This window comes from Haliaeetus leucocephalus, unplaced genomic scaffold (genome assembly GCF_000737465.1).
Source record: "Haliaeetus leucocephalus isolate CR32 unplaced genomic scaffold, Haliaeetus_leucocephalus-4.0 Scaffold1014, whole genome shotgun sequence".
In the NCBI taxonomy this organism is placed as follows: Eukaryota; Metazoa; Chordata; class Aves; order Accipitriformes; family Accipitridae; genus Haliaeetus; species Haliaeetus leucocephalus.
Window position 1 is genome coordinate 2,460,830 of NW_010973450.1, and position 21,967 is coordinate 2,482,796.

At 39.8% G+C, this 21,967-nt stretch overlaps 1 protein-coding gene across 1 annotated transcript in view; it reads left to right on the forward strand.

The window, feature by feature from the left end:
• RSRC1 (arginine/serine-rich coiled-coil 1) overlaps positions 1-21,967 on the forward strand; it is a 171,298-nt gene that overhangs the window by 120,711 nt on the left and 28,620 nt on the right. Inside the window, exon 6 of the mRNA XM_010584955.1 lies at positions 17,364-17,432. Within this exon, the coding sequence (XP_010583257.1) occupies positions 17,364-17,432 (69 nt within the window). The remainder of the gene's footprint in view (positions 1-17,363; positions 17,433-21,967) is intronic.

Below are 21,967 nucleotides of genomic sequence, written 5' to 3' on the forward strand. Positions count from 1 at the left end.
CCATTATTTGTATATTAATTGTACTCCATTCTTGATTAAGTTTGCATTGTATTGTAGTTTTGTAACTGTAATTACAATTGTAATTTTGTGCTTAGAAGTTAATTCAATTTGATATGGCCACATTTGGTACAAATCATTTGTTACACAGTGCTGTCTAGATGCACTTGTATCCTTTTTTCCTGTAGAACTTTCATCACAAGAAACTTGCGCTCCCTCTTTTTTGCTACAGATGATGTTCTCTAACACCTTTCCCATTATTTAAGGCATTTAAGAATATGCCCAAGTTTTAAGCATGGCTGAATAGTCGCTGTGACATTGAATGGGTTCCTAATATTCTTAAAGTTAGGTAGGCACTCTGATGGAGCAAGGATTCAGACAGAGTCAAAGAAGCCAGGTGACGTGTTCTCCATGTAGAAGTAATAATCTTTGTTTATTCCAGCCTTTGATTTTTGGAAGAATCTTGTAGCTCCAGAATCCGTTAAACAGAGCATTATCTTCATCATTTGGGGCATTGTTTCTATCTAGCTAGTTGAAATAACAAATCTAAAAAGTAATTTTAAACCTTTTGGAAATACATAAAATTTCTGTGAAGGCTTAGTTTTGAGTTTCCTTGCTTAAATGGGCTTCCGACAGGTCTATAGTGTTTCAGGAACTCGGAATTTTTACTCAATTTTCCATCACTTAAAATCGGAAGTACAGTAAAACTATACTCGCAAGTAAGACTTGTGTCGCCCAAGCAAACGCATCCTCACCGTCGAAGAGGGTGATGCCAAGTTAGACCAGGTGGCCAAGCTTGGTGGGAGAAGGAAACGTGCAGAGAAATGGTGGTGGCAGTTTTCAAGGGGAAGAGTGCCCTGTGGTTGGTTTATGACCAGGAGAGTTTTGCTCCACTAAACCACTGTGCTTTGAAAATCCAGACCCACCGCTCAAGCCGGTGCAATTTCAGTCATCGTGTTCAGCTCCCACAAACACAGATGATAATGTCGTCACCTTTCAGTCACTCCAAATCCAAGACAAACCTGTGACTGGGACAGGGTGGGGGGTGCATGTTCTGCACTGTCACCGACCCTGCACCGAAAAGGAGATCTTCGTTCCAGTCTGTGACAGCGATGGTAATTGCGGAAATATCAGGGATGAGATGAGTACCACCTTCAGGTAGTTTTAAATCATGTGTCCTACGTTTGAGAGCCTAAGACTGAGGGTATGGGGGGCTATTTTGCGGGGCACACAGCGGAGCCCCTCAGCATCCCAACAAGGCAGCTCGTACATCAAGTGGGCAACGTTCCATCGCTTCCCGGTAGCCCACGGTGTGCTGGGAACAGCATCGTCATCGTGGGGTATGTGACAGATTGAGATCTACAAGGTGGCTTCTTGGAGCGTTGTCCAAATCTCTCTTAAAAGCTCTGCACTCCGAGCGACCCCGGGGCAGATGTCAAGCCTTCCCGGGGGACGGTTTGGCCCAGGAAGAGCCGGGATCCCTGCTCGCCCGTCTTGGTGTGTCGGGCCAGGAGCCGCGGGAAGCGGTGGGAAGCGGGGCTGCCGCGGCGGTGGGCAGCACGAGGAGCTGCAACGTGGGGAAATGCCTGGTGTTACAAAATGTGTAGTCTTCTACAGCGCTGTTTAATAACTAGGATTAAGCTGCAGTTAATAACTATTACTTCTTCCTTGAATGGAACTTCATTGCAAATAAAAGAGTGAGGAGAGAAATTGATACTGTTTTTCAACAAACACTGTTAAGCAGCATTTCCTTACTGTGTCTTCATTAGCCTTTCTAGCTATATTTTTCGTTACAGGATTTTATTTCTGAAGGTGGAAATTTGAGTAGGCTTTGGGACTCCAACATTGTTAACTGCAATTAAAATTAGGCCAGCTTTAGCAATGTTCTTTTGCCTGTGCCTTCAGCAAAGATGCTGTATAAAGGATAAATAATGATGGTAAATAAACTTACAAGGTATCCTGAGGTTTAGATCTTAGTGCAAGGGAAACAGTTGCAATTTGTACGTTACCAGCCGTTGTCCTTGAGATAGATACAAGTGTTGTCTTTTAGATACTGGTACTTTTGTTCTTCAGTAGGAAGCCCCGCATTAATTTTATTCTTTCAGTAAGTGGTTGTGTTGAGAAAGACACAGAGAAGGTGTAAAGCGTGTCCACTTTTCATCTAGGAAGTACCCAAAAGCATTTTCTAATAAGTACGTGTTGTCTCCATCGCCCATTTGGGGTCATATGTGGAGAGTGCTCTCCTGGCTGCCCTAGCTGGGGTCGATGGGGAATGTTTTTTCCCAACATGTCCCATTTGGCTGCAGCTGGTACCTGGATCTTGCACCAGTAAGACCAGGGAAATGAGTCTGGATTATTACCTTTGCAATTTGTTGTTATTTGGACTATGTGGTACAGCAAATCTTGCTATGTTTATTGGTGGTTTCCAGTGCAGATGAGTGGCCAAAGATTATTTTTAATGGAAAAGACTATTGGTCATTAAGCGGTAGCTGTGGGCCAGTGCCCAGAAGTAAATTATTGGAATTAAACTCATAGATTATGAAGGTTTGTTTTCAAAAGCTACCGTGAGACCTGATGTGAAACTGCCAAGCCAGAAAGACTTTTTAGCACCGTTGTATAGATGGGTCTCTGCTGACAGCGTTGCTAACAGGAGCCACTTACACAGTTTTATTCATTATGTTTTTACTTGGTTCGAAAGCATGAGATGAAAATTCTCGGAGCCCTTACAAGGTGCTCTGGGCTGGTTTGGCTTTTCTCAGTGTTGTTCCCCGTAATCAGTTGTAAGTACTCCATGGTTTATTGCTTCCGTGCGATAGCCAGATTAGTTGTCATCTACTTGATTTTCACTCAACGTGGTGATTCCTGACATTTTAAAATTGGCAGATGAAAGAAGGGCTCATTTTGAATCTAAGTTTTGTGACTGAATTTTTCAAGTTTGCTGACAAGCTGTCAGGCTGAATTCTGCTATTAACCCCGGAAAGAAAAGCCAACTGTCATTCTCAATATACAGACTGAAATTACAATTATATTTGAAACACATTGCCTTTTTTTTCAGAAATTATTGAAATATTTTTATTAGTGATTGTATTTTAAGCAAACAAGTATTTTTTTTTCAAAGGAACAATTTATTTGTGAAATTGTATGGAGTAGGTGTTATACTTTTCATGTAAAGGTATGTGGTTAGTACATCATGAAGCTAATTTCTCATACAGACTGAGTAGGTAATCGGACCTGAGTGACTGGCAGATTCCATCAGGAAAGAGTGCTCCTGGGCAGGGTGGGATGTAGGATGGGGCACAGTCCGTGGAGCTGGAGAGCCCGGTTGAGATCTGCTGTGGAACAGGCTTCATGCGGGATGCTGAGCCCGTGGATGTTACCAAGGTCTCACCTTACTCCTGTGAAATTGTCCTCATAACCATCTACCTTCTGAAAGGTGCAAGGCTAAGGTCGTGTATTTTGAAAGCAACAAGTAATTCTTAGGTTTATCCTGTGGAACTTAGTGGCTTTCGGTTTTAATTGATTTTCACATCACCCTCCCAGCTCAGGAGGAGATGCACGTTTATTACATTTTTGAATGAATTAAACTTTATATCCTCAAAGGAAAGGGCTGGTTCCTGGTAGCACTGAAGTCAGCGAGGGGAAAAAACCCAACCTAAATTAATCTTCCATAATTCATGTGACGATTTTAAAAGCATTTGTTGTATCAAGACTGTAGGCATGTCCTATATCTTAGCAATGGGGTTTCAGATGTATGTTTTGCAGTCCTGCCTACCTTTTGTTATTGTTATTTCTAATTAGTTTTAGAGGAGTCTCAAAGTTTATTTTTAAAGCAGACTGTTCAAAAGTGACTTAGGATCTACCAAAGTGTTAAAAGAACCAGTCTGTCGGTGACAGGGGTTAGAAGATCACAGCTTTGTATATGTATGTTCCGCAGCCATTTTTAATTAATATTACAGCTTTCATGTTTCTGACTCATTTGGCTTGAGTTTTATTACAGAAAAAAAGTTCTTGCACTTTTATAATTAGGATTTTTATCTTCCCCATAGGGTTTTTTTTTTTTAAATTAAGTGATTTATTTATCTTTCTTTCGTTATTCATTTCTTCTGTGAGGTAGCAAGCTCACAGATTTCCATAAATTTCCATAAAGAACCACCTTCTTACCAACAAGAATAAGAGTGTTCTTCAGTATTTTTATGTATGTTTTCAAAGTTCTTGTCCAAATAACAGGTATTAATTTATTTGGTAATACGTATAATACAAAAATGTTATTTTCACAAGAGCACATGTTGGTTTCTTTTCAAGATAGCTCCTTTATATTCCATTTTATAGCTGCAATTGAATTTAAGAGACTGTAACTTAAAATGCAAACCTGTTTTGATATTGTGGCTTCCTCATTCAATTTTGCATGACAAGCATCAAAACAAATCATCAGTACGGTACTAAAATTCCCTGCGCGTTTAGCCAGTTTCCCACCGTGGTTTCCAAAAGAAAGAAAGATTTTTTAAAAAGGAGGAGGAAGGGAGAAGGGGAGATGAAAGTCAGCCCTGAGGTCCTCTCCTCGTGGCCATCCCCATCTCTTGGTGCTCACCACCCGTGGGAGCGAACTCCGTCCCACTGTCGGCAGCATCCGTGTGGTCCGTGTGATCCGTGCTATCCCACGGCACGTGGCAGAGCCCGACCAGCCGCAATGCGTTCGAACCCTCTCCTCATATTCATTTTACCTGCCAGGACAAATTGGTGGTAGTATGTGAGGATTCAGCAGTTACACTACTTGCCTGTATTTCTTCTTTCAGAAATTGCAATAGTAAGTCACCTATATTCCATTATACTGTGCTCAGGTGTAGAGTAATTCTGCTTTACCTATATGTACTTTTTTCTTAGCTTCACTTTTGTTTTTCTTGTCTTAATATTTTATTGTGCTCTAATACAGAATTTTAGGACTACATCGTTGCCACTAAGGTTTACTTGTTCTGAAGCAGCTTTCTCTGCTATGGTGGAAACTTCTCAGAGGCTCTCAGATTCTTCCCATACTGTTCCCGAAAATGTGAACTTCCTTGGGACCAGACTGCATCCATTCTGGAAATGATCACCCCTTTCTGAGACTGACATATTTGAACAAATGTTGGGCATTTTCAAGGGTGGCTTTCAACCAGATGGAGTGCATATGAGCTCTTCCACTTTGAAATTTTTTTTTTGTATTTTTATGGCTTTTTCTTCTTTGTGGCTTGTAATTTCTACTGTTCTTATTTCAGACTAAGGTTAATCAGGTGTCACTTAAGTAATTTACACCTTCCTCATATCTGTGGTCAACATAGGAATTACATTTTTCATGAGATTCCTAGAAGTTCAAAAGAAGACCCAAAGGATCCAGTCTGCCTGACGAATCCAAATAGCAGTAAGAACATAGCAAACCTCAGCCCTGATACTGCTATACATCATCAGGTTGTATTTCACATGATGCTGGTTAGAAAACGCATTCATAAAAGTATTTTTCCTATTTCTGAGATAGAAATTACCATCAATTAGACGTGCAGATTGCATAAATCCTCTAATGAAAGAACTCCGATTTACTAGAGTAGTAGTGCTGTGCTGGCCTGGGAGATGTGAAGTTGCTAAAACTGCACCCTCCAACCTAGCTGGAAAGAAAGAAAAAGGGAAAACGTAAATTTACGGATTGGATAAAAGCTGCCATTTCGCTATAAATGTAATTTGACTGCATAAAATGTAATTAGGGTGGAGGAAGGCCAGGGTCCTTTCTGAACCCTCGCTCTGGAGTCGCCTGGTTCCTCCGTGGTGTTTGCAGCTCCACGTTTCTCCCCCTCTGGGCTTGGGCTCCTCTTTCTCGGGAGGAAGGCTCACAGGTCCCCCAGTGAAGGGGCAGTCCTGCCGCTGCCGATGAGTTGGGACACGGGTGGGAGAATTCTTCTTTGAGGCAATAATGGCCAAAGAGCAGAAATTCAAACAGTTTTGAAGCAGGCTGAGGAAGAACTTGCACAAAAGCATCCTTCCTTTCACCTGCTCAACAGCTCCGTTACAGCCGTTTCCGTAGGAGACCCTCCGTTGTTCTCTCATTTCTCCATCCGTGTTGTGCGAGGGGGAAAGAAACAACTCTATAACAAATATTGGTTTAAGAACAATTTAAGTAAGTTGAAACAAAATTGGGGTTTTTCATATTGATCACTTCTGTTTTCCAGTTGTCCTGATGGACATAGCGAAGAATCATCCTTTACTCTGTGAATTTTTGTATCTGGAATTTTTTTTTTCTCTCCCAAATGTTATTGCCTTTTTTTGCTCAATGGATTAGGGGAACGTTTAACTCTGGGCCATCCTTTTCCTTTCCTGAGCTTTTCCTTCCTCTTCCCACCTCTTTCCCCCAAAAGAAAGTAACTCAGGTAGAAGGTACCATTTAAACATTTCCATTGAAATTATTGAGTTATTCTAAGAAATAATTTTCTCTCCAAGACTAAATATCAGATAAGACAAGAATTGCATCCAATTATGCCATTTTCCAGAGCTCAGCTGCAGTTTGGGAGGTGTGGGTCTTTGGTGAAACGTTAGTTGACAACAAGATGTCGAAGCTGGTAATGTACAGCCTTTTCTGAGATGGAAGCAAATCTTTGCAATATTTAATAGCACCCACTGCAATGAGTCAGGAGCCGCGGAAGCAATTTAAGCCAATTAATCCTTAGTGTTAAAACATATTTCAGTTGAATTTTTTATCAGACGTGTGTGTGTGGGAAACAGTGTGTGAGAAAGAAAGAAATTAGAAATGCACTAAATAATAGATGGATGTACCTGCCAAGATCTGCTTATTAAGTCTTCCTTATTATTATTATTATAAATATTTAGTGCCAGATCCTCAGCTGGAGTAAATTTGCTTAGCTCTATTGAAGTCAGTGGAATTGTGCCAGCTTGAATTCGCTAAGGATCTGGCCCTTAATTTTGCAGTCGGAAAACGAGAATATTTTGGGAGGAGAATGATGGGGGCTGTGAGAAGTTTGCTAATGATAACACCATTTTCATAGTAATAACAGAAAAAAATGTAAATTACTATTCTTTTGACTTTCATAATGAAATTCAAGGAACTACTTGATGTTATTTCATTAGATGTAAATTACTTTTCCTTAAAGTATCTACATGTTAAAACCCTTGCATGTATTAAGGGATACTGCATAGAGACTGTAGGGTTTTTATTTAATTTCTGTGAATGCCAGTCTCTTGTACCAGCATTTCTGCCATTCTTACCTTAAAAATGCTATAATGGCCATAGCGCGCTCATTTTAACAAGAGAAGCGGCAATAAATATATTTGATTTTGGAAATCTGTTTCACGCACTGCGCTGACTATCCACCATGAGCAAAGCGTGCTGTAATTTAATATGGCATCGTATTAAAATCCAATGTGTCATCTCATTTGGCTACATTTTAGAAACATATCAACAAACCAGATAGGGAAGCTAGCTAATTCTGTAATTGCTTAAAAAACCCCAACCCAACAACTTGTTATTTCCATAGTAAAGGAAATGCACATCATTCTTCAACACCGTAAAATACTGTGCTAGCCCATCTAGAGTGTGCACATTTATGTTTAAATACCTATATTTCTGAAATAATAGCTTTTTAAGCGGGTTATCTTGGAGGACTAAAAATAACATCACAAAACATGTTTGTTATATTCCTAATTGTTTTGACCATAGAATTAATTTTCAAGTCAAAGGGGGGCACCGCTTTTTCATCATTCCCGCTTCAGAATATTCAGCATGTCACAGATGTTCATGAATAATGTCCATTTAAAACTGTTGGCAGCGCGCGCCGGCGAGTTGGCGAGATGAATTAAATGTTGGGGGGATCTGACAGGCAGCACGCTGCTTTGTGATCATTCCAAAGTTCTAATAATCTCCCTCACCTTCCCTGCCTGCCGCTAATGAAAGAGAATAGGTGATTGCACCTCGGGCTATGTTCTGCGCCTAATGACTCCTCCAAAGGCAGATTTATGAAGAAAAAATTAACTTTGAATGAGGATTGAATTGGCCATGACAGTCTGATAGACTGTGACACAGATTCTGTGGCAAAACAGACGTAGCCCTAATTGATTATCAATATTTTAAGCAAAGTGATGAAAATAAGCATTAAGTGATGAGAAAGGCAGTCTTAATACAGTAGGCAGTAACCGGGATATGGAAAGTCTTTGGGGAGGTCGGCCCCGCTTGCCGGTACTGAATTTTATCTGTCAGTTCTTACCTTTTGCTTCCCAACACCCCTTGTCCCTTTTCAGGGTATTTTTTCCTTACAAATTTCTGACCGGCATGTTAATATTCTGGACAAGGATGTACATGCTCTTCTCTCTCTGGAGAAATTTGTTTAATATTTAACCCGTTTTGACTTAAGAATAACTTCTGCTATTTTGCAGTATGCAGGTTTACATGATTTTGGATATTCTCTCTTTTGTCCTGTACTTTCTCATCGCCGTCTGTCATTTATATCCAGCAGGCTAGCCACCAACTGCATTTTGAAAATGATAACAATTAAAAAAAGAAACTAGTGAAAAATCGCCTGGTTGGCATTAGAGGATTTATCTTCACAAATATATTGGTTTTACCCAACATTAGAACAAGAGGAAGAAAACATTTGGGTTTTGCTTGTGTTTTTTGAGGCGAGTCCCAGGCTACCAGATATATCTTCTACCAAAAATACGTTTAATATTCTGGAAAACCCGCATGGCTGCTAGCAGACAGACGGTCACTAGCTGCGCCAAAGCGGGAGACATTATACCAAAGTTAGAAAATACTTCCCAAAATCACTAAGGGAAGGGAACTGAGCAGGAATGCTGCTAAAGGGGTGAAAAATAACAGCAGCACATCCCTGCGCCGGCAGGAATGGGTGGGATAACTTCTTCCTGCCAAACGCAGTGCTGGGTGTTCTCGCCAGGGAGAGCGGAGAAGCTTAAAATAAACAGATTTGTGCTTACGGGCAATTTGTAACCGCGACCCACGGAGCGGGGAAGGGAGCGACGAGCTCCTGCACCCACCGTCACGCTCGGGCATCTCCAATATCTGTAATTACAGTCAGTGGCATAATTAAATGATGCGTAATACTTCAGACAGCAATGGCAGGAACTCCTCGTGTTGGAGTGTCGTTAACATAGTACTTGGCTGCCATGTAATTAGAGCGGACGGTGCTAAATGAAGCCATCACGGCAGAGTTAGGGGACCCTTATCCATGGAGGAACTAGACAAGGGGCCACCTGAATGTTTGTGCTCTTTCAATTGTGGGGAAATGTTATTTTAGCACGGGCTAAAAAGGCCAAAATGTAGAAAAATGGCATAAATCTGGTACAATAAAAATGTGAATGGTGGTGTGGCTTCTGTATTTGAACCAACAGCTACTTGACTCTGCTCCTTCTGTTCCTGTCTAAGGAGATATCTGAGAAAGCAGTTGTTGTGAATTTGTGTTGGAATTTTTTGGATGTATAACAGATAACTTTACATGTTAGTATATGAATATTCAGCAGAGAGGATTTCCACAAGCCTTGATAAATTTAATATACTAGAGAAAAATGGCATGTAAATTAAATAAGGCCTTGTAAATTAATAATGGATTATACTTGTATTTTTATATGTGAGCTGACTGAATATTTTATAAGTGCAAAAATGTTTGTGTTTAAAAAAAAACGGTTAAGTCTTTCTGATTAGCATTGTGGATGGCTTGGCTACATTTTAGATGTAATGTCTGTATGTGTTTTTTGAGTTTGTCTGCTTTCTTTTCCCCAAATACATCTAGAAACATATAGCCTGTATTTTTAAGTTTAAGAGTTGGAAAGTCCACAATTATGTTGAATTTTTTTTTTTTTCCCAAACAACTTGCGGTTTGCAGTCGATGGGTGTTCTAACACTCCTCTTTTTTTTAATTTTACCAGTAAAACAAACTGCATCCCGGTGCCGGGCCGAGCCTCTTCCACGCTTCTCCCGTGGCCGTGGGAGAGGGCTGTGCCACAGGGGCTCTTCCACGAGCCCGGGCCACACTTTCTGAAATGCCCTTTGTACCCCCAAAATAGCACCTGCCCTATTTCTACCTTGAAATAATTCATATTCTTCTGATGCCTATTAATTAGCATCTTTGCTTGAAACTCTTTTACCTTGGCACAGCACAAGGCTGGTCAGGATCAAAGCATCACTCCGACATGTCCATCCATTGGGGAATGGCTCTGGGTTTCCCAAATCCCGACCGCTTCCACCACCCCAGGGGTTTAGTCCTGCACCCCGTGAGGGTGCGAGCGCCGGCTGTCACCGACGGAGCCGCTGAACTGCGGTGGAGCATCCTACTCCGGCGACGCATCTTGCTCCCGAACAACCTTATTTACGTAGCGCGTAGGCACGGCTTTTACCAAAACTGACGTGTAGCCACGCGGAGCACAAGAGGGATTGTCATGCTCGGCAATACTCTCCAGCGTGGCTCTTTTGAGGAAATAAAAGTAATTCAAATTACTTTAGAATATAAATACGTCAGACGGACTTTGGCTGGGAAGCTCTGCATGTTGCTCGCTGACCTTGTGCAGAAGAAGCACTTAACGAAGCAGAAGACGACACAGCTTGTCCCGCTCACTGGGAGCAGTGCTGGGGGGGAGCTGGTCCCTGGGCAAGCCCCGCTGCCATCAGGGTTTTCCCTTTTTAGCAAGGGGCTGAGTCGTTCCTGTGCTCCCTCCAGAGAGGTCGGGGCACGCGGTACCCACACACAGAGCCCGCAGGGCTGTAACACCCACTAACATCTTAAGTAGTACCCACAAGGAGCAAACAGGTCTGTGTTCACGTGTACAAAAATACTAACGCAGATGAACGCTGCAGTTATCTGCAGGTGAGAAATTGATAGTGAAAGCCTGGGGAAAATCATAATGTCTCACTGTATTGCAAAATGAATGAAGAGAAACTGCTGCGATTTTAAATTGAAGTTCATTTTTTGCTGCTGTTAATTTTCCTTTTTTCTCATACTCAATAATTAAGAGAAAATAATATTATACATATGTTACAGGACTTTGTCTTGCCTCTGTGGCTTTGGAGTCATGTTTCTCATAGAACTAACTGTAGCAGTAATGATGATATCCATACATTGAGCCTTTACAAAAGCATTGAAAACCACTAGTTTTAGCGGCTCTCAAGCGGAGACAGGCTGATGCACATCGTTTGTGCTTTTTAGAAGATGATTTATTTGTGAAGACCACTTGTTTTCTCTTTTTTTTTTTTTTTTCCTGGAAAAGCTTTTTTTTTTTTTTTTTTTTTCCTGGAAAAGCTTTTTTTTTTTTTTTTTTTGTTCTGTCAGATGTAGTCTCCAAAGAGATTGTTCCAACATTTCCTGTTAGCATAATGTCATGCAGTAAGACAGCATGTTTTAATACAGAATCTATTGATTTTTGCAGCGTGTTTTTGTACATCTTCGTGGTAAGCTAAAGGTGGCCGTTGGCTCCTAGTGCCATGTGAACTGATTAGAAAGTTAAAAGTATTAGCAGGGCCGAGTGACCAGCAAAGAAAATGTATCGTTAGTACAATTAACCAGTTATAGTTTAACAGTATAGTTAAAACAGTACTTTTTGTCCAATGAGCAATGCATTTTAAGATATTTCAGGGTGGTTTTTTTTATATCAGTATGTAGCATTAGGCAAAGAAAAAACTTGAAGGCATGTTTGCACACACTGTAATTTTAACCATTTAAACTATCTCCTAGATACAGACAGTTGTTAAGAGCAGTGATTTGAGGGATTCTGACAGAACTCTACTGTGAAACTTTGTGAAAATAGGGGTTGAAATACTTGGTTCTGAAAACACGGGGCTGCTCAGGCCATCCTGGGGCACCCCGCGCTGGGGGAGAGATGCTCCGGTACCACCCTGTGCTGGGTCCTTGTCGGTTTGGCTGAACTTCAGGAGGTCAAAATAGCCACAGAACCCCGTCAAGGTTACCATCCTGGACAGTCTGCCACTTGAAATACTGTGTCGCCATTTAAAATATGCGTGTCGCATTTCTGGGACAATACTGACCGTTTCCACGCTACCAGTTCATCTAATAACGCATATGTCTTTCTACCTTAGTGAAATGGACAGTATAAAGTTGATGCAGTTGATTCTGTGATGGTTTGAGGCATCCTGCCCATGCCTCAAGCTCCTGTGTTGGGGCATGACAGCAGCTGGCAGTTGGTTGAGTAAAACTCTGAAACTGGTGGTTCTGAAATTATTCAGGAAATACTGCATGGAGCGGATGGAGAGAAATCCAAGGGTTTTGTTAGGATTTAAGAGTTTGGTTGAAGCTACATGTGTTGCACTTGAGAACTTGTTCAAATTATTAATACGTTAATTTGCATTTCACCAAATGTTGGTATTTTGTTTTTCCTTTGTGCAGTGTCATTAAGCTTGACATTTTAAAATCATTTAACTCATTTTTGTTGTATAAGCATGATCATTTCAATTTTGAAAAGGAGTATAAAAAGTACTTTTGCTCCTGTTCATAAAGGTTGTTTTTCACTCCACCTTGAAAATTGTCAGGTTCATCCTTTTTCTTTAATCATAGTACCAAGAGCTCTTGATTAGAGAAATTTTTGTCAGGCTTCAGTGCACTTGTCATCTGTGGGGATGACCCTAATCTTAGTTGGCTGAACAAGTCACTTCTTCAAAGCTGTGTAGGGTGTGGTGGAACTTGGTATTAGACAACAAAATTGTAATTGAACCTCAGGTTTTTCTGGGGCTTCCCTGATGCTTCCTGGGCACCTGGGAGTCTCCCATGCTCTGTCACTACAACGAGGTGCTGCACCACATAGGGTATTTTAATTTTCTCATTATCAGTTATCATCAATGTGACTATTTGCCTAACTATTTATGCAAACTATGAGGTTAAATAGTTACGAGGGAAGTGTGGTTGATTTCAGTAAGCTTTGAATGAAGCACACCAATTAGATAATGCCTTGAGGTGGTTGTTTGGAAGAGAGAAGGCACCTAGTAATGTAACTGTTAAATGTCAAATACATGTCATACCATGTTGGTAAGGAAATCAGATCATCTTTAATGTTTTGAGCTTGAAATATTTTTCAAAATCTATGAGATTGTTCATTCTTTTCTTTCTATCCTTTCTTTCAGTTTCTTTTTCCTTTCCAGCTGTTTGTTTGTCGCTAAAAAATGATCAAGTTATAGGAGAAGAGAAAACACGTCACACAATTTAGGAGGGACATAGATTATTAAATGCTGGTTGTTCATTAAAATACTTCTATCAAGCTTCTGAAGTGAGAGGGTATTTCTTGGGAGACTTTCTTTTCTATAACAGAGTAACAATTTAGAGGGAAGAGGGCTCTGAATTAATTGAATTAGTTAAGAAAGAATTAAAGAGGAAAATCTAGGCAAGTATATACATATAAAGTTTGGATGGGAAAATGGACAGGAACTTGAAATTCTGTGTAAGTGAATGTTTGGTACATCAGCAAAGAGAGTCTGCTTGAATTGCAGTGTGTCTGAGCATAAACCTGAAGATTTCTGCAAAATATCAGTAACATAAAGTGTGGGATAATTCATGGGATCTACAGATAAAGTTGGTAAAGCTGTGCTGATTTACACCAGCTGGTATTATGGCCCAGTGTTTCTCTACGACTCCGAAATTGCTCTTCTTTGTTCTTATATTTAATTTCTGATGTCTCATTCCATCTCCAAGATTTTACAGTTAGCCTATAGGTAATATCAAGGAGATACAGAAACACCTACCCTCTCTCTTTCCCAAACTGGAAAGTATACAAAACCATCCTTCTCTCCCCTCTTCTCTCCCCTCTTTTTAGCATAAGCCAAAGATCAGCTGGCATTGCAGGTCTGCATTGAACGGGCTAAAGCAAGGCAAAGGAGCGGACCTGGTTCATCCCTCCGGTCGTGGCCCCGGGGAATTACCTACCATTCATTGATCCGCAGTTGTTGATCCGTACATAATAATTGCTCCTCAACAGGAACCGAAGTTGCAGGTCTGGCAGGCAACCTGCATTTCCATTAGGGAGCTCTCCCCTCGGACTGTCAGCAGCCTCCACCACTCCCCAAAATCCACGGCAATTCCGTTTGCTCCTTCAGAAAGGGCTGCGACACCACTGGGTTTGCCACCTCGGGCTTGAGCTGCTTCTAGTTACGTGGTTATCAGGTTTGGAAAGCAGGTGAAATGAAGCTGATGAAAGAGCTAGACTGAGTTTCAGAACACATTAGCATATTCAGATTTAGGATTTTAGTGCATATGGAAACATGAAAAGTGTTTTGGTTTTAGTTTGGGTTTTTTTTAATAACAGAGAAGGTACTTGATGTAGCTTAGTTTTAATTAAATGTTAGCGTCTTTGTTGTAACTTAGCAATATTGTTCCACTTCTGCATTGCGTTTATTTGTCTGAGTAACATGTCCATACTTTTTGCTCATAGTTTATTCTCACTGCAGAGATAGGATTTATTTCTTCTTCCTTTGTGCTGCATCCAGCACAATGAGCTGCTGATCCCAGCCAGGGTGGAACAAGCACTTTTATCGGGCGCACCTGGAAATTACTAAAATGGTCTTTCCTCCTGTTATACTTGTATTAGTAGTCTGCTAGCCACTAGCAAATATCTGCATTTCACAACTTTATTATTTTAGTAGAGGTAAACATCTCAAACATCTTCCGTGTGTCATTTTCCCATCCTTCAGAGAAAAAAAAAAATCAATCAATAGAATTGTAATTTTATCTGGGGTTGGATGAGCTCTTAAATGCTGCAGGCTCGAGCACCTCTTTATTTATTTATTTTATATTTTAGAAAGCTTTGTAAGCAGTCAGGCTTTTGTCATGCTAGCTCTTTATCCATGCAGGAAGCCCAGTTTCAGTAGCAATCTCAGCGCTCTGACTACCTGGATCAATTAAAACCAGACTTTTGCTGAAGTGACTTCTTTGATCTGCTGGGGGTGATAAGCAGCTGTCTGTCCTCCTCCGGCTTAAGGAAAGTGCATTGCAGGAGAACTGAGTTCTCTTCCAAATATCAGGTCTTTTAAATGCTTTTAAATGTACGTGGCCAGCATGGGCTGTCTGTGGTCTTGCACACCCTAAAATATGGGGTAAGGGCACAGTGGTCCACAGAACAGAGAGGGGGTGTTATGCTTTAGAGTAAGTTGTAAGGATCTTTTAATGTTGTTTAATTGCAACTTGATTTGATCAAAATAAATCTTTTTTTTAATGACGCTTTGCCAGTGAATAATGACAGAAAATTTAAAATATTTGAAAAGAATTGTTAGCATTAAATTCTTAAAGCAGCACATGGCTTCAGTGACGTCTGTTGGTCGTAATGGATGGTGCCCTATAACCTCGGAGACTTACTGCTCTGTAGATTTATGGGGTAAGATAAATTGTTGTTAATGAGCAATTTTGTGTAGAGAATAGTCCTCGCGATATTTCCTAAATTGCTATGTTGTCCATATGATTAACCAGGACTTGAAAGGACAGCTCTGTTTCAGCTAGTGGAAGTTTTAACTATAGTTACAAGGGTTGGACATTAGCAATTTAAAGTTAACAAATACAAAATAGAAATCTAGTCACAGACCAGCAGCATCTTTCAGGTGTGTTTTAATATTTTTTGCCTTGGATAACCATTGAGATAACCAATGAATTGTTCCTGTGCAGCAACAAATCGGTGAGGAAGAACAAAGTAGCATAGTGGAATAGATAAATCAAATTTAGGCATGGTAGTTTATTGAATCTAAATTGTGCCCAGTTGGCCCAAGAGCTATATAAGCAATCCATCTTGTGTTGATAATGGAGGTTCTTGAAATCCACCTGATGTTTGCATTATTAAATTTCAGCCTAATGAGCTCTGCTAATACATATTGAAGACAGTTGTAAGGAGTAGAATGTGAATCTGAGCGGGATAATTTGAAAGAAACATAAGCTGAGCATTTTACATGACTCAAGGGGTATATCTACAATTACACATATAACCAAAATTGAATTTAAATGGAATTTCTATTATCCTTGTCCTTTTACCAAGGAGAATAAAGTGTAAATGAAGTAAAAGTCTTTAGAGTTACTAGCAGTTTGTTTTTATTATCTAATTTAATAGATTCTTGTAATAATCTTAACTGGCAGAAAAGTTTTAATATTTCATGACTTTAAATGTAGTCTAAATATGTATAAAAGCATGTAAATAGAAACAGATGTCTATATAATTACTTCTGTCATTTTGTAACACCACTGTTTAAATTGTATATTTTAAGAAGGTGTAGCTACTGGCTGCAAAAAGACACCAGAGTCGGAAAGACCCCTTCACACCCCACTCCTGAAGTGAATTTTGTTTTCATAAATTATCAGTTGATTCAGTGGGTGGTAGGATGAAGTATTTGCAAACTGAATATGTGTTTGCTATTTGTGCCACAGTTTACAGTGATTTTATTACATAAGAAGGCCTGGTTTAAATTCTAAATTCTGTTTCTTTTTGGTTCTTTTCCTTTTGACATGGTGATACTTTTAAAAACTTAATATTTCATCAAGTATAATGCTATTAGAGACTTTTTCTCACTTAGTTCACTCATCAGGCAGTGAGATGGCAATAAAAGAGAATGGCTCCTTTGAGACATTAATGCTTTGGAATAAATGATGTGCTAGAACAGAAATTTAATTAATTTACAGAGTATATTGATAGTCCCTTGTTACTGTGCTGTATATTTTTAATCTTCTTTAACATCTGTAGTAAAGTGTTTGAAAACCCCTGCAGTTGAGCAACTAGTAGATAATTAAGTAATAAGGGAAGAGGTTTCTAGAGGGAAAAGATTCTTTTTAAAAAATACTGTCATAACATGAATAAAGTACTGCTGCTATGATTTGCAGTGAAGAGAAAATTGTGTACTACCTAATTTAAGACTAAGTAATAGGTATTTGACTCCTACTTTAAACGCTATCTGCAACTCTGCATCCCTGAAAAGAATTGTTTTGTTTCTGTTTTGTCCTCGAAAGAGGTCTTATGGATTACTCACTATGGTAGCAAATCTTCTTTTTTTAAATGCAGTGCATTTGTTTGTTTATAGTTCGGTTTGGGGCCAAGTAGGGTGGGGAGATTTGTGTTTAAGAAAAATACCTCTTAAAAGTTTTACTTAACATGAATGCAGAGATTTGTATTGAACTAATATTGCATGCAAAATTTACCCTCCATAATACCGTTTATGCTGTTGTCTTAACTGTAGTAATATCTTTAAAGAAAATACATTAAGAACCAAATTCTGTTCCTTCATGCACATCGACTTCATTGTGGGACTTACAAAAAGGAATCTGAAATTGGGTTTAAACCCCAGGAAATGTTGTTTGGCAAGAGAAGTTAGCTAATTTTAACACTTGTTGTTGTATTTCTTTTCTTTTTAGCTAAAGCAGATGAAGCATTAAAGGCTAAAGAGAGAAGTGAAGAAGAAGCGAAGAAAAGAAAGGAAGAAGGTAATGCATGTTTTTAATTCAGTAACAAACTAAAATCCAGTAAGTCAGAAACTATTACTTTTAAGGGACCGAGACCCAGTGGGGCTGTGTGATTTTATTACAAGGGCACCTGAAACCGAGATGGTCAGTCTGCCGCTCCTTTGGTTCACCACCGCTGTCTGCTTATGACCTGTAAGATTAACAAGAACTGCTAAATGCGCCAGAAATTTCAACCAGATCGCAAAAAATATTTTAGCTGCCCTTAAAGCAACCTAATTATTTGAGACAAAGTTGTATGTTAAGACCTGACGACCAGCCACTACCACTGGTTTGTGTGCTGGCTATATTGCTTGATTAAAACAGTAAGTGCAGCAGTTAATTTTGTCTGTGTATTTAGTCTGTATGATGTCACGAAGTGAGCTAATCTGTTTCTCGATGACATTTGGTGCACTGAAAGCTGGCAGGATCTGAGCTGTTTTCCTTTGCAATACAGTAGGTGGAAAGTTAATGTGTAACGCCTGGATAATTAAAACAAATGTATTTTGCTTGTATGTCTGTGAGTAACTGGAAGAGACGTTTTCAACAGTGTGACGGAGCCAATGCAAACAATCAAAGGAGCCTCAAAGTTTCTCACTTTGGCTGTGATAGACATCCCTGTCTCAGAGAAAATATCTCAGTTGTTCAAATTAAAATGAATCATTTAACTCTCTGTGACATCTATTATTTTTTGCATTGACTTAAACATAAAAAAATACAGCGAAGGTCTTCACTTCCTTGCAGTGGTTTTACTCTAGAAATACATGTTGTCACCCATTGGTCACTGCAGTGAGCTTTCTCTTCAGCATATTTGATTTAAATGATGATAGGTTTCAGGTTGTAACTGTTTGTTATTTAATACACTGAACAATCTCCGTGTAAATGTGTTCCTGATTCTCCCTGCCCTCTGCCCCTCATCTACCTACCCAGGATTGCGTGGAAGTTCACTCAGTATTTTATCCAGCCAATAAACAGGCCTGGATTTGAAGGTGATGTAATGTTTGAGGAGACGATGTATTTTTCAGAGCTGGCCTTTTGATGGATTCCTTTACTATGAAAATCAGTGTCGTGCTCAAATATCAATCGTATTTTGGGTAGGGCCAGGACATCATATGTGGAGGAGAGTGATACGAAATAAAGCTGTTTAGGACAGCTTGAAATTTAAGGAGAAGTTAAGAGATTGAGATATTTTTAATTCCCAGTGTGATATGATAACAAAATTGTTAGGCTAAACCAAACCAGGAAAAGTGCAAAAGGGAAGAGGTAGTTGATTGCTTGAGTACGTAGCAAATGGAAAAAACACCTAAAGGGGATGGTAGCGATGTTTACAATTTTACTATGCCAGCTCCTCCTGTCTTTCCAAAACATCATCTTTCTTTCCAATCTCTCTAGTCTTATTGGAAAGTCTCCTTGCGTCTGCCCTCTCTTTTCCTCCCTCTGAGCACACCAAGTTGAACTTCAAGATAAAGATAGGAACTTGAATTTTGCATCTGTCGTGCCTTCGTCTCTTCTCATCTCCTATACCATCGAGGTACCAGAGCCTGATTCTCCTTCCGTGCGTGCTGTGTTTAACCCCACTACACTGCCTTCTGTTTAAGAATCCCACCAGTTTCCTGACGACAAGATTCCTCTTTATCCTGCTTTGACACCCTTATTTTCCAGGGATCCTTCCTAACGACCAGGCGGTCTCAAAAGCTAATCTCAGCTTGCATTTCTTTCCCTGAATTGCCATTCCATAACTTGGTCTGAGCTGCTGCAGTCCTTTAGGGCTCCAAGGGCTCTGAATTCTGTGGAAGTCTTTTACATACTTATTTGATTTTGGAACAGTTCATTAGCCAGATTTTTGGATTAGGAAAATACATCCTACCTGTTTCCATGTTGCCATCTCTTCTTCAGTACTGACTTCAGGTGCTGTTTCTTTGGTTACAATCAAATTTCTCCAGTTTTCTTCCTTACCCAGTTTTTTCTTTAGCTGGAACTCCAGCCTCAATAATTTCTGAAGGCAATTTAAATCTTATTTGCACTTCAGATACAAACCAGCTTCTTAATTTTCTCATTCACACATGAGGATTTAAAGTATACTTTGCAGGTCTGATTCAGCTGGTTGCTGTCCTACAGGATTTATATGTTTTTACGTGATTTCCCACCCCCTGTTTGTTTCTAGATTTAGATGTCTTTAATAAGCTCCAAATTGTGGGACTTACAGTGAAGTATGCTAAGTATGTATTTCAAAACTCTAATGTAATCTTTATTAAAAATTCATGTGATTGATTCCCTTCATCTGGTTTTGGTTTTGGTTGGGGTTTTTTTTCCTGAAATAGTCAAAAAAATTTGTTTCGCATTATCAGGTAAATCCAAAGCAACTAGCATGTACTGAGTGCTTAAAAAAACCAATCCAGCAATCCCCAAATTCACACATCTAACAGTGGATGAAATCACTACCTCTGGTTCTTCGGTTTCATCCTGTTCTAGCACACTTTTTTACTGGCTTTATGAGATAATGCTTTATTCAGTGCTAACCACTGTCCACCCATTAGGCTCAGCTTCAGAGGACTGGTTAATTTGGCAGTCAACTTTCACTCATACCAAGTTCCTGGTAATTATAGTCTGTCTTTGTTCCTGATGAAGTTGCTGCTGGCCCTGCACAGTTTTAGGAGTAACGTGTGGGTCTTACTGAATATCTTGTACCTGAAGCCCCTGCTGTACTTGACAAAAATGGAAAATACCATGTAATTATCTTTGAAAAATTTGAACTAATCAATTGCATTTCATTCTCTGTAAGAGGTTGGAGGTGTTCACATTTAATAAACTTTTAGTTTAGTTAATGATGTTTAAAAAACAGTGAAATGGATGCTAAGGTTTTTTTCACTTCAAAGAGTATTGGGCAATCGTTACATCTGAAGGAAACACTTTCTTTTATGTTAATTTTCTAATTATATTATCTGGGGTAGGCTGCGAGAATTTATTATGGCAGACACATTGATGCTCCTGCATCCTATCTAAATGGGATGGATCCAGGAGTATCCCCCCAAATGAGTATTGCCACCGCTGCACCGGCAGATTCGCCCAGAGCCTCACGGTCCTGCTGCCCTGGGGGGGGGTTATAGATTAAACCTACCTTGGGAGCAATTCAGAAGTGTCTCAAGTAAAAGTTGATAACACAGGTTCACAGACAACGACAACCTCAGAGTGTTTATTCCTACTGCTTGTCCTGCAAGCAGAGCGGTGCGCTGCAGGTGGCTCAGTGCCTTTGAAGCCTATGGGATTTACTTAAGCTGCCTCAGGAGTGTATTAAGCTCTCAGCATAGCTCTTTAAATGGACCATTGGGTATGAAAGAGGTCTTTTGGTGTGCAGGATGGGGATCCAGGACACTTTAAAAAAAAAAAAGTCCCAATTTTGGAATGACAGTGCTTCAGAGCTGTGATGCCCTGATGCAGCTGAGCGCAACGAGTCCTCAAATACTTTGCAACGTATCTAATGTAGTGTCCAGAACACTTGCAAAATAAAATATACTTCCGCTAATTTGTCTTGTGGATACGGTAAGCAGAGAGGGTTTATATAATATATATAATAAGATTGGGACATGATTTAGAAACCCATTTATGATGATTTTCCATAGGGAGCAGACACCAAAGTGCCATCTGTGCCTTTAAGAAGATTCCCTTGCACTAAAAAGGTATCACAACATACATTTTATGTATATATAAAAATACAACCATGTAAAAATCTGTAACCCCATGTATTATCTAGCCTAGCAAAATGAAAAAACCAACGCCTGTATGTTCCCAATACTCTACTCTCCTAGCATCTAGTGGCTCACTGATGTTAATTCCCTCTTTTCTTAATAGCGAAGGGCCGCTCATAAGATCAGGGCTCTGAATACGGTTGTTTCGCCCTCTTCTGTAATACAGCTTCCATCTGCCATGCATAGTCTTTCACTAGCTTTCTAGGAGGATTAAGCGGAGCAAGATTATATGAGTATCATCTTAGTAAATGAGTTAGAAATCTAGGAACTTAGATTAATAAACTGTTTTTCTGTTCCCATGTGGTTGTGTTCTTGCGGGAGAAGAAGTCTCTGTCTTGTAATGGTTCCAGATGGCTCAGAGTTCAGGTGGTCTCTTTTCTGACTTGTCTGCAAGATGGTACTCGAAATCTTTTTAATTCCCCTTCTGATCATTTAAATGAACTGCGAATGAGAGGAGCTCCTCTTTTCTGCCATAGTGCTTGGAAAGGACCGAGGTAGAAGTTCCCTCAGATTTTTTTGCTTCTCCTCCTAACTTCTTCCTAAGTAATCATTCTACTTGTCCGCCAAGGTGGTTGTTGCTCTGAGAGTGGCCGGCCATCAGGCTGCTGGTCCAAGGTGGGGAGCATCACTTGGGGTTTTTTTTAAATCTTTCCTTCACTTATTAAACTGTGTTTATCTCAACCCACAATTTTTTTTTTTTTTTTTTTTTTTTTTTGCATTTTCTCTGCCTGTTCTGTCCCCTGTCACGCTGGGGAAGTGAGCGAGAGCTGTGTG